The sequence below is a fragment of the Nicotiana tomentosiformis genome, chromosome 12, assembly GCF_000390325.3.
Source record: "Nicotiana tomentosiformis chromosome 12, ASM39032v3, whole genome shotgun sequence".
In the NCBI taxonomy this organism is placed as follows: Eukaryota; Viridiplantae; Streptophyta; class Magnoliopsida; order Solanales; family Solanaceae; genus Nicotiana; species Nicotiana tomentosiformis.
The window spans coordinates 81481887-81494391 of record NC_090823.1 but is presented as its reverse complement, the minus strand read 5'-3'; the positions used below and the strand labels follow the sequence as shown (position 1 = coordinate 81494391).

The 12505-nt window shown below is 35.9% G+C and overlaps 1 protein-coding gene across 4 annotated transcripts; it reads right to left on the bottom strand.

Moving 5' to 3' along the window:
* Window positions 1-2968: 2968 nt before the first annotated feature.
* Window positions 2969-11692, bottom strand: LOC104091397 (transcription factor-like protein DPB). 4 transcript variants are annotated; one of them, XM_009596723.4, is made up of 10 exons: window positions 11592-11692; window positions 11137-11394; window positions 8446-8525; window positions 8212-8255; window positions 6005-6067; window positions 5777-5923; window positions 5567-5635; window positions 5331-5429; window positions 3756-3826; window positions 2969-3457 (listed from the first exon to the last, which is right to left on the bottom strand). In XM_009596723.4, exons 2-10 carry the CDS (start codon window positions 11349-11351, stop codon window positions 3208-3210), a joined length of 1038 nt encoding a protein of 345 aa, XP_009595018.1. In that variant the 5' UTR covers window positions 11352-11394; window positions 11592-11692; the 3' UTR covers window positions 2969-3207. The 4 variants fall into 4 exon arrangements, with proteins under 4 accessions (XP_009595018.1, XP_070047669.1, XP_009595017.1 ...); XM_070191568.1 differs by having other exon boundaries at window positions 8446-8519; XM_009596722.4 differs by having other exon boundaries at window positions 11137-11659.
* Between the last annotated feature and the right edge of the window lie 813 nt (window positions 11693-12505).

Below are 12505 nucleotides of genomic sequence, written 5' to 3'. Positions count from 1 at the left end.
AACGGAATCGAGGGGACCTAACGTAAAAGAGTAAGTATACACATTCAAAAACCCTTTCACGTAAGAAGTGATGTCTTCGTCAGAAGTAGGAATTATTATTTTTTTTTTATCCCAATTACAATCTTTCTTTAGCTGTTTGAGGTGCTTCTCGGTTATCGAACATATGTACCTCGATACTGGCTCACATCGGCCAGGGACCGATGAGCCTTTATCGACCTTAAAATCAGAAGTAAGAACACACGCCCCGGGAACGCACTCCTCAGGCCGTGGTTCTGTCGGTGTCTCGTCGACGGCATACTGTGAAGATGAAGCTTTCTCTTTTTGAGGAATGGTTTGTGATGTTTTCGCCATTTTCGAATTCAAAGGTGAGGGATAGAAGAAAGTGACGAAGATTTGGTAGAATTGAAGAGGGGCTTCTGCAAAGAGAAATCACAGATTTGCGGATAAGTCAGAAAATACGAAAAGGGACTTAGGAAATTTGGAAGGTTGAAAATGTAAAAATGGTAAATAATAAAAGGAAGGGTTATTTATAGGTTTAAGCGATGGCGGTTCAGTTTCAGCGGTGGCCGACCACCGTCTGACATGTATTAAATGCCTCGAAAGACTAAACCGTCGGAACAACTATCACATGCGTCATGATCGAGCTCGATGGAAATGTCAGGCTATAATCCGATCGAGCCGTTGAAAAATCATATCGTTTCTCACCACATTCTTCCTAAGAAACGAGGGGACTATCTGTATACGGTCGAAATAGATTTCGGCCTTCGCACGTCCGATCGAGTTCGAATGATAATTGATCGAAGTGCGATTTTGAGATGGGTTCCGAAGATGGAACAAGCAAGCTTCGAACCCAAGGGGTCGATCAATGTCGAGTTCGATATTGTTATCGAGCTCGAATCCAAATTGAACTATGATGCAGAGTAAAGCTGTCAAGCTCATGATCCAGAGACCAACCAACATTGACCCCGAATCAATTCAAGGGTCCGAGTCAGAATCGTGCTTAAGCCAAAGATCGAGAGCTCGAGTTAGACTCGGACTAAAGCCGAGATCAAGGGCCCGAGTCAGATCGGATTCACAGACAAAAGTTATTGCAATCCCACTAAGATGAGAGAATCTTGACATGAATTGTGGAAAAGCTGGTTTATCATGGATCTCCCACTGAGTATTTTTTAATTATATTTAAAGTAAGATCCCTCTACTATAAAGAGGAGTTTTTATCATTTCTGGGGGGACGGTTTTTTGGAGCTCACATTGTAATTGAAGCATCATATTCTCTTATATTGGATAGTTATTCTTTTAAGCCTCACAAACTGATTCATCTTGCTTAATCCCAAAAAATCGCTTTCGTTACAACTGTGTTTATTTTGTCTTCTCTGCGGTCCATATTTGATATATTCTTTTATCCTTACAGTTTGTATTGAGCTATATTACATATCCTTAGAACTACGAATAAATTCAACTATATCCGTTTTTCGGGTAAACAAATATAATAAACAAGACCCTTCCATCCAACTGAAGGGTTATTTGTTTTTTCTCATTATTAATTAGAGGAGAATGAGATTTTGGGTGTGTAAATTCTCAGATTGAAACATCCGATAAAGAAAGAAGACTATTACATCGCACGTGCCTTGACATTTTAGAAAAAATACAAGGATTTTGCTCACACGACATTGACCTAAATGCTGGGATAGGCCCCCACATTTGTGGAACAACTAACAAGAAAATATATTCAGTATATATATACTATATATGTGAAATATATGGCCCCCTTGTGGCACATTCTCATTAAATATGTTCTACCGATAGGGTGCTTTCATTTTCCAAAGATAGTGGTGTGATTTTTAAAAATAGTTATCTCAAATTATTTATTATTTTAAAAGTTCAAGATAAATTTAATTTTATTTTTCTATTTTACCCTTAGTAGTATTATTCTTGAAGACTACAAACACCTTAATTAAGGGGTATTATTATAATTGTTCAAATACCAATAACGGCAATAAGACATAAATAAGGATTAAATAATCAATAATACCTCATAATTATTACTCCCTTCGTTCACTTTTACTTGGCACGTTTTTGACTTTTTACGTCTTATAAAAAATAATAAATGAAGTGCATAATTTACCATGATACTCATATTAATTGATGCATATTTTATTGGATTTGAGAAAATGATTTGAAATGAGTAATAAATAATGTGGGTATAACAGAAATTTTTTTTTTGTATTCTCTTGATATGCGTAAAGTGACAAGTAAAAATAAAAATCTATTTTTAGTATACATGCCAAGTAAAAGTGAACGAATAGAATATTTTCTTAAGGGGCGTGTAAAACAAAAACATAAGAAATAATTTGAGACCGAAGGAGTATATCAAAGATCTAGTAACAATGGAACTATGGAAAAGAAAAAGTTTTCACGTAAGCTTTACCTTCCATATATAAATCAATCAAATCGATCAAGGGAAAAGTTATACGCAAGTATTATGTTAATTAAGCTTGTCGTCTTTGTACCGGGCCTTCGGGCTTATTTACTTGTTATTGTTATTTATTTATTTTTTGATTTTTGTATCACTGTTATTATTTCTTTGATTTTTGTTGATGGTACTGATATATTTGTCTCTTTTCGTCTTCTTCAGTCGAGGGTCTTTCGAAAACAGTTTCTCTACTCCCTCAAAATAGGGGTAAGATTTGTGTACTCACTACCCTTTCCAAATCTCACTTGTGAAATTTCACTGGGGGGTTGTCGTCTTTGTATATAACATGAATCCTGCCAAGATAACACGCAAACCATGGGTGCAGTGGTATGGTTCTAAATTCACTTCGTTGACCATTGTTGTGTGCCCTTTCAAGTTTTTTTATGAGCAGGGGCTTAATAGGAACAGTAAAATGAAAGTGCAGGTACAGGCTTCCTGTTCAGAAACTATATATATATATATTCTCTGACTCATTTGCTAGAAAAAAAAAATTAATTTGATAAAAAGATTAACAGATACCTAAAAAGTCATCATAACTGGAGATCCATTAGGTGTTATCAAAGCAAAAAAAAAAAAAAAAAAAATTTACTAATACTGCTCTACAGATGAGAACAAAAGGAGCTACAGAAGTATCAGTGGACAGAGGAGCATGCTTCCAGTTAATAAATTCTACTTAATGTACAGGTATGATGAGATAATGAGTTTAGTAATTGATCAAGAATGAATCCAGCATACTAATGCTCATGCTTGATGCGGGCCTTTAGTATTCCAGGGAGAGGAGGTGAGGTTGGAGTTGGACGCCTACCGGGTGTGTTTGACACTGATGTATGAGAGATTTGATGCTGGAATATGTTGGCCATACTGGAACTGGAACCTTCAGCTCCATCGGCAGATACATTCTGTGCATCAACATCATTCTTTTGCCTTCCGCAAAATTTCATTGCTTTGAGGACATAATTATCATCATGCAGCTCGAATGGTGTGCTGGAATTGGTAAACCATAATTAGTCGAATTAATGAATGTTAAAGAAGTTGGATAACCAAATATTTGCAATAACGTTTGATACCCGTAGGTCAAAAGACAGGATTACATTGCAAGAAATGGTATGAGCTCAAGCCACCCTGAACTTGCTGAATAATTTTGTTGTTTTGATACGTCAAAAGTTTATTAGTTAAACGTCCAGTTGGTGTCAAAAGTATGTATACTTGTTTATATGACTCAGCCGAGTCATCTACACTCTCATTCAACTCAAAATAGGCCCCACATTCAGAGGGTACTAACCTGTTGAAGTCGAAATGCACCAGCTGCATATCTTCTGATATTTCCACTTCGACTGTGGCATGAGGACGAGTCTACAGCACAAAAAGAAATATAAGAAGCATGATAACAACGAAATGCTAAGACAACAGTACTGTAAACAACATTTTCTTGTCAATGCTATAGCTGGAATTTTATGTTGCACGTAAGTTATGATACGCTGCACAATGTCATTGATGAAAAAGCAACGATGCCATACTCCCATCATTATGATTTCCTTTTGTGCATGGCAATAAGATAGGGGCTTAACCCAAAATATGCAAAGAGGAAAAGTTAAATATTGTGGACAGATGCCTCCTTTGTACTAGATTCAAAAGTAGAACCCAATAAGCAGCAGAGGTGGAGCCACAATTTGAACTATATGAGTTCTAAATTCTTAGATAGTGACACCAGGTGGGTTCTAAATTTAATCTTTGTACATACTTAATGAATTTCTTAATACAAATACAGCGTTGGGACTAAAGCTGTTGGATTCAGCCGAACCCATACGTAACCTTCTAGCTCCGCTCCTATCCATAAGCCCTGCTAAGGTTGCACAAATTGGAAAATGCAATTCCAGCATGAGCCCCAGTTTAGTAAAAGAAAATAAAGTGGCTATTCGAAAAGCTCCATCATAAGTTCAGGATGGGTATTGGACAAGTAACTGACCAATTCATGAACAAAATCTTACAGAAATACCAGGCTTTTGATCCCTACTTTCGCAGTACACTGTCCACTTCATTATTTAGTCATCTGAGAACACTATTTTCCGTAAAGGGATGTCCCTTTTTTCAATGCTTTTATTTCCTTTTCTATTCCAAAAAAAGACGAAAGTGACTTGTTAAATCCCAAAACTTCTATCGAGCCTATTACTAGTTGCCAAGTCAAAATAAGGCCTGCCAATACGAAGAAACGGAACTACTAGAATAGAATATGGACATCATAAATCTAACTTCACTACAAAAGTTTTTTTGATCTTCTAATTTTAAATAATTTGCGACTATAACTCAATACGTAAGAATATAAACAGAAGCTCATCTTCCTCCCATGCTTCAATCAAAATTGTCTGGATAGGTGCTTTACTCTTCTTGACGGACAAAGACTCCACTCATTTAAGACTAATTTATAACTCTTTAAACAGTTTCATTAACCACGCAAATCTTATTGGATACGATCTATATGTTTTCTCTCTGTGTATCAGAGACCAGAGGTATGTTATATCTGGTCATAATATCTTCTCATTCTTTTAAAAAGTTATCCTTCCGATTTTAATTAGTAATAAGGGTTTTAATCAAATGTAGATGAAAAACAATCAGCAATAATTAATATAAAAATTGTTGGGCCTGAGCTAGGTCAAAATTTACTTAAGCTCAAGTACAGCTAAGACAAGTTGGAGGAAAGCTTAGGTTGCCCCGAGCTTACTTGCGTCACTTGTAGCCTTAGACTAATTCCAACAAAAGAAATCATGAGATGACATATTAAAGAATGCAATGACTTGTATCAGATATTATTTGCTATACAATGACCAATAACAACAATAGATGATTGTTGAGCATTTACCTGCACTAAAATAAATGGTAAAGCCACACCACCACTAGGAGCATTGCCTGAGCCATATAACTGCTTATTGCGTTTTATGAGGTTTTGAAGCCCTACATACTTTCGAAAGGAAAACGCTTTAGTGAAAAGAAGAATAAGGAATACGAACGAAGATATCATTGCATATCAGCATAGTGAAAGACTACCAAACTTATTATCAACATTGAACTAAGATAGTGCTCAGAGAGTATTCATACTTGTTCTTCTAGTTCTTCTAAATAGGCTGCTTTCTTTTCGATCCTATTTCTCAAGCTAAGACGCTCGGCCTGCAGTTAAAATAAATATGTGATTAAAATAAACATAGATCAACAGATGTGTGCCAAAAATTGATGGCTTATCAATTTGTAAAAAAGAGGAAAGAGAAAGAGAGAGGGGAAAATACGAAATAGACAAATTTGAAATCAAACCTTTAGCTCCTCAATATCATTCGCATCAGTTCGTGGTAAACCCTTCCACTGTATTTCCTTTTTATCTTTGGAAATGATATCCATAGCCATAAGTACGTTCAGAGCATCATAGACTCGTCGTCTGATGTTCTTCTCATCATATTGTCGCTGTCAAACATAAAAGGTTCAAACTGATTTCATTGTTGAAAACAAGGAAGTCCAATATGAGCCACGAGAATGGAGAAAAACCTGATCTGAAGATTCATGACTATTGGTAGGATCAGAAAACTCAGCTACAAGTTCATCTGCAACCTGCCCAAGACATTAACTTCTGAGTTAAGAAATCCCTTGAAAAACAAATCGTTCAACACAGGAGAATGAAAAATAAGTCCGAGAAGCCAACAAAAGTATAACTACCCTCGTATTGTCTTATGCAGCCAAATGACTTGTCCCAAGGAAGATATTATGAACTCGAAGTTACTTTCCTTAAAATATTTTATTTCTTTTTTCCTGAGATTAAGTTACAGAAATTCTATGCAGCAATTTCTTGACAATAACTGATAACTTTGATCATAAATTTATTAAGAAAAGGCTTGCACTATTATTTAATATACTCAATGCACAGAACAGATAATCCACCTCTCAATGCTCAAGCCATGAGAATGATTAAGAATAATATTAATCCTGAAGACAGAAAACAACCTCATCAATAGTTCAACAGAAGGGCAACCCAGTGCACTAAGCTCCCGCTATGCGCGGGGTCCGGGGAAGGGCCGGACCACAAGGGTCTGTCATATGCAGCCTTACCCTGCATTTCTGTAAGAGGCTGTTTCCACGGCTCGAACCCGTGACCTCCTGGTGAGACATTATTTTGCATAGCCAAAAGCCATGTAATGAATCATCCCAGAGTAATAACTAGTACTACCTCCATCCCAATTTATATAGCGGTGTTTAACTCAACACGGAGTTTAAGAAAGGAAGAAAGACTTTTGAAACTTGTGATATAAAATAAGCCATATATATTTGTGTGGTTGTAAATCATTTTATTAAGGGTAACATAGGAATTTAAAGTTAAATTGTTTCTAAATAAGGAAGTATGATATTGTTTTTGGGACGAACTAAAACCGAGAGTATGGCATATAAATTGGGAAAGAGGGAGTACATCTTACCTCAAATATATTAGAGAGATGAAGGCAATTGGAGAATGTTTAAAATCAGTAATTAGGAGGAAATCCGAAGTTCTCTCACAAGTAACAAAAGGATCTTAACTCCACGTCTCAACATCACATGATAGGTAACCACTTTCCTTCCGAAGCAAATGTCTTCAGACACCAACGCGTGCAAGGCATGACACCCAATAGCAATTAATTAGATTGTCCCTCCGCACAACAAATTGCAAACATCCTCACAGGAAAAAAAAAAAACCATTCCATCAAAATCAAGTCTGACCCCAACTTGTTTGGGACTGAGGCGTAGTTGTGGTTGTTGATTTTGTTATTGTTGTATGCCATCAATCAGGTGATATAGAGATAACCAAATGCCAGAAAGAGGAACGTGGATAGATGCACACAAAACAATAGAAATTCCAGAAAACAAACTTCTCTCAATTGACAGCTGCCAATATGGGAAACAGGGCCATCCACCCAGTTATTCACTACTTAGTGGACTTTTCGATGACTAAGATTTAACTCCTTGCTCCCTTTGTCGAAATTTAGCAAAAGTTACTACTATTTCTTTTGTACATTAAGCAAGAATTACAAAGATAACGTCTCCTATCTTTAGCTATAGCAGAATAAAAAGCCTTACAGAAAGAAAAGTGAAGGACCATGGAACCTCCAAAATGCCGTAAATATATCAACCAAAAGAAACTAACTTGACATACAGTACCTCCACCTAACACGGCACACTTCTCAGCTAAGAAGTCCTAGGGATGGGGTCTTTTGATACCAAAAATTGTCTCAAGAATCAATATGTGAATGTATAAACCTCTGTGTTGGTATAAGAATGCAAAACGGGAATCAACTCTAAGTTCGACTTTCATATGCAGATGGCGTGATATTACACTAGTAAAAGATCCTAGCATGATACAATTTAGAAAGGATGGGAGTATCAGATAAAAAATGTCATCTCAAAATAGACACAGAAGTTAGCATCCTTTTTGTAGTTTGCTCAATTTGCAACAGGTGCTGTCAGAACAGATACTAAACATCATTATACATCGGAGTCATCATAATGAAAAATCTAATTTGGACATCCACAAACACATCATACAGACGAGAAGGGAAAAAGAATATATAATAGAACAGGTACAAGTAAAAAAGGCACAACTATCAACTTGAGTTCACTGAATCATAGCATCCATTTGTGAAACAAAGATACAGATGAAAGGAAACATCAGAAATTTTAAAAATCATCTAACATTGAGTAACATTATGAATTTTCTCAAGCCAACTGACCTCATTATAAGTAGTTCTTCCTTTGCTTTCCACTTTCTCACAAACTGTAGAAAAAAGCAATAACTTAGTTATTAGTAGGAAGCTCTGATACCAGAGCTCAAGTAAGTTAGAGATGCTTGCAACACACAAGAAACAAATGAGGTGCGAAATAAAAGCAATCAGCCGCTGCAAAGGTTTAGACATTTATGCAAAGTAATACCCAAAAGAAGATGAAAACTGATTAAAAGCAAAAACCTTTCATGCTAAACTGTCTGAGTCCTCTACCGCTCTTATCCCCTCCTGTTGCACGCTGACCTCTTTTCTTTTTCCTGTTACTAATAAGAACTTGTGGTAAGTAAAGCTTAAGTAAATGTAGGTGAAACATTATTCTGAGAGAAAAAGGCATACACCTTTAGCAATTCATTTGTGAGTTCCATGTTTAACCACATAATGACATTGTAAATTTGTAATCTAGCAAATCATCAAAATGAGAAGAACAATGTAAGTGTGTAACATCACCACCTATGATGCCTAAACCACAACAATGAACACTTATTGTTTCTTAGACAATATTAAGGCCAAATTTTGCCAGACTCAGTAGGATCATCACCTTAATAGCAAATATTCTAACAGGTTTACATAAATAAACTGTATGCAACAACCCAGTAGCATGAGGCTTGCATGGTCACAGATCCAATGCTATGAAGTTGAAAGTCATATCCTCTATCACTATAGCAATGCATTCCTATAAACTTTTGGACACCTACGTCTATTACTCTTCCCATGTATTTCTCATAATGTTTTAGCATTATCAATTTCCACGTGTCTATGTCATTCCTTGGCTCAGTCTTTAAGCCATGTCCATGCTTCTTAAACACAAGAAAAATGGCTAATGCAAGTTCCGCTAACTAAAGGTTTAGCAATTTACTATAGTTTATTTATGATGTTGGTATCCTAGCTAGCTTGCATGCGCTTCGACTATTCCACCAGGTACCTACAATTTACAATAGTTCCTCTAAAAAAGTAGTTATTTTACCTATCAAACAAACTATTGAGAATGACAAATCCTAGGTGAATCCGTGTTTTAAACGCGGTGGGCCACTATAAATATCTTTAACATTTTCCCACTTTACTTCATCAAAAAAAATATTGTGAACATTTTCTTTAAATTTCCCAAGGCTTAATACATAGATTGAGTCCTGAGCTTGTCCCCAAATCCCTGTTACAAACTTGTTGACCACGGGAACAATTTTATACGCCAAACCTTTCAAAAGTGTGTCTATGACACACCACTTTAATGACGTGGCAAGCACGTATTTCACACAAAAAAGAAGCGTGTGGACCATATAAAATTTCTTATTTAACTTAGGAAAAAAAAGAAGGAAAAACTAATTCTATCTCCTTCCCAAAGACCAAACAGATCTTCTTGCCCAGCTGTGACCATCCCTTCCCTCTTCCCCCGCCCATCTTTTTCAAAATTAGTGTTTGCTATAGGACCAAACTAAGATTAATCTCTTCTTGCTCCCTTTTTTCCTTGATCAGTATTACTGTTTGCAATAGGACCAATGGTGGGTTTCCAGGGGGGGCAATTGTGCTAGCTCATCAATGGCTCCTTCATGTCGTGAACATGATGGGTTTCCAGGGGCAATTCCAGATCTTCTTCATGAGTGGTGTTCGATTTTACCAAAACAGAAATCAGGTGAGATGAAGGTGAGGATAGAAGATCCAACATGCAAAAAATGGTCCGCAAATTTCACCATTTTGGGTGAAGCATTTATGTGTTGCTAAGCATTTCAATTAGTAAGCTTTAAGTGTAGGCAGCGTTAATGGAGGAAGAAGGTGGGGAAAATGAGATTTTATTGACGAAAAACTAAAAGGAGTGAGATGGTCATTGGTGGAGCCATTATCATCGGTCAAGATCTGCCGGCAGCCATGGTGATTTTGGGAGGTTGCTTGAGATGGATTTAAGGGTTATTTGTTTTTTTTTTAAGTTAATAATATGTGTCACGACTTCATTGCTGCGTGATATACACTTGTTTGAAAAGAGTGTTTAAACACTGAAGACTTGTGTCATAGACAACAACAACAACCCAGTATAATCTCACTAGTGGGGTCTGGGGAGGGTAGTGTGTACGCAGACCTTACCCCTACCTGGGGTAGAGAGGCTGTTTCCGATAGACCCTCGGCTCCCTCCCTCCAAGAACTCTCCACCTTGCTCTTGGGTGACTCGAACTCACAACCTCTTGGTTGGAAGTGGAGGTGCTCACCACTAGAGCAACTCACTCTTGTCACATGTGTCATAGACACACTTTTGAAATGTTTGGGTGTGTAAAGTTATTCACGTGATCAACAGGTGTGTAACAGAGATTTAAGGACAAGCTCAGGTGGCATGGCAATCTATGTATTAAGACAATTTTATAATGTGAGGATTCATCATGTTGCTAGTTTTACGTTGGATGTCAGCCTATCACAACCCCCGTCCTTCACCCAAGCTTGTGACTGCAATATGCGCAACACATGCTTTATTTTAGATGAGTTTAAATGGAATAACGTGGTCGGTCAAAGGCGGATCCACAGTTACGCAACTGGGTTCATGTGAACCTAGTGATTTCGACGCGGAGCATAAACTTATTACAAATTCCACTAAAATTGCAACAAATAGTAGGTACGAACCCATAACTTAAAAGTATAATGGGTTCAATGCTAAGAACCCGTTAAGTTTAAATTATGGACCCGTATGCATCATAGTTGTTGTAATTTTTTCTATATCCATACAGAATACTTATATGTTGGATCAGCTACTGCACTAAGTAGAGTTCTATCTTCATAAAGTACATGCAATACATTTTTCTTAATACAATTAAGCAATAAACAAGACATTTTCCTTTATAGAAAAGAAGTTATAAATAAAGATACCATTAAAAAGAAAAAAAAAACAAGACTCACGCAGCAGCCCCTTGAGATGCAGCATCATCAGCATGAATATCAAGGTTGTTTAGCCTAACGAAAGTGTTCTCACTCCCAGGAGTTGCCACGGCCGATGGAGACCCGACACTGCCACTGGTTGAAACCGATTGACCCGAAACAGTAGTAGTGGGCCCCCATGACCTCCTAGAAACTTCTGATGGATTCTTTCCGCCTTCCTCCAAATTATTCACCATTCCAACCAACTAATCATAAAAATTCTTTCAATTGCTGTCAGTCCTAGCAAAAATTGATAAATGTAAAAGATTTAATTCTCAAAAATAGAATTTTTGGGGTTTTTCAAGATATAGGGAACAAAAGCAGATACAGAATTTGCAAATTTGACAGAGACCCAGAAATAGGGAATTTAGCTAAAATAATTTTTTCTATTTGGAGGTTTAGAAGGGGTGTTGAGCATATGAAGGCGGCAGGGAGACCTGTTGGTTTCGAGCTTCAGGAAGGAGGAAAAAAAAAGTATGTCGAGGTCTTCTAAAGAAGCTTTTCCTTTTCCTTCTTTTTTTTTGGCGTTTTCGTTTTTCCTTTTAAATAGTAGCAGTAGTAATTTTACTTTAAAATTTAAAATGGCACTTTTATCATTTAAAGAGTTAATAAAGAGTTGCAGAATTTTTTGATTATAGAAATTTGTGATTTATAATATTTTTTTTTAACTATATACCATTTTATATAAAATCTGATACACACTTTGTTTTGTTATATACACATATCATCAAAAATATATTAATAACTTGAAATAACAAATCAATTTAAGAAATCAGGGTTTAATCTCAATAAAGACAAATATTAGGTAATTACTTACGGTTGGCCTAATATTTGTCAGACTAAGTTATTTGATACATATGATGGTGGAAAATAAGTGATACTTATAATAAAGATGAACACAAATTAGTGTGACATCATACTTGTCAATGTACTAGTTTTAGCGTAAGGGCATTGCAAGTGCTTTTCATCTCAATGAGTAATTTTTTTGTAAGAAAAATTATATTTTTAAATATTGTTTGAATCATAAAATAAAGTATAAACTTCTGAGGTCGATGAATAGTAATCTTATATAGCTAACTCAATAAATAATATTCACCTTAAATATTATTCTAATTTTATAATTTTATCAATTCAATTTCACAAGTTATCTCGCTTCCTTTTTAGTTTTAGTAAAAATACATAGCCCTTAAAGATTTAAGAATTTTTCTATATTTTTTTTCAAAAGCTATTCTCAAGTTCATTCGACAAGATATAAGCAAGACTAATTAACTATATTTCTATTTGAATCGTATGTCTTCTCAATTTATCTCCCTTTAAAGGTTTCAATGTTACCCATATATTGAGGTTTTAG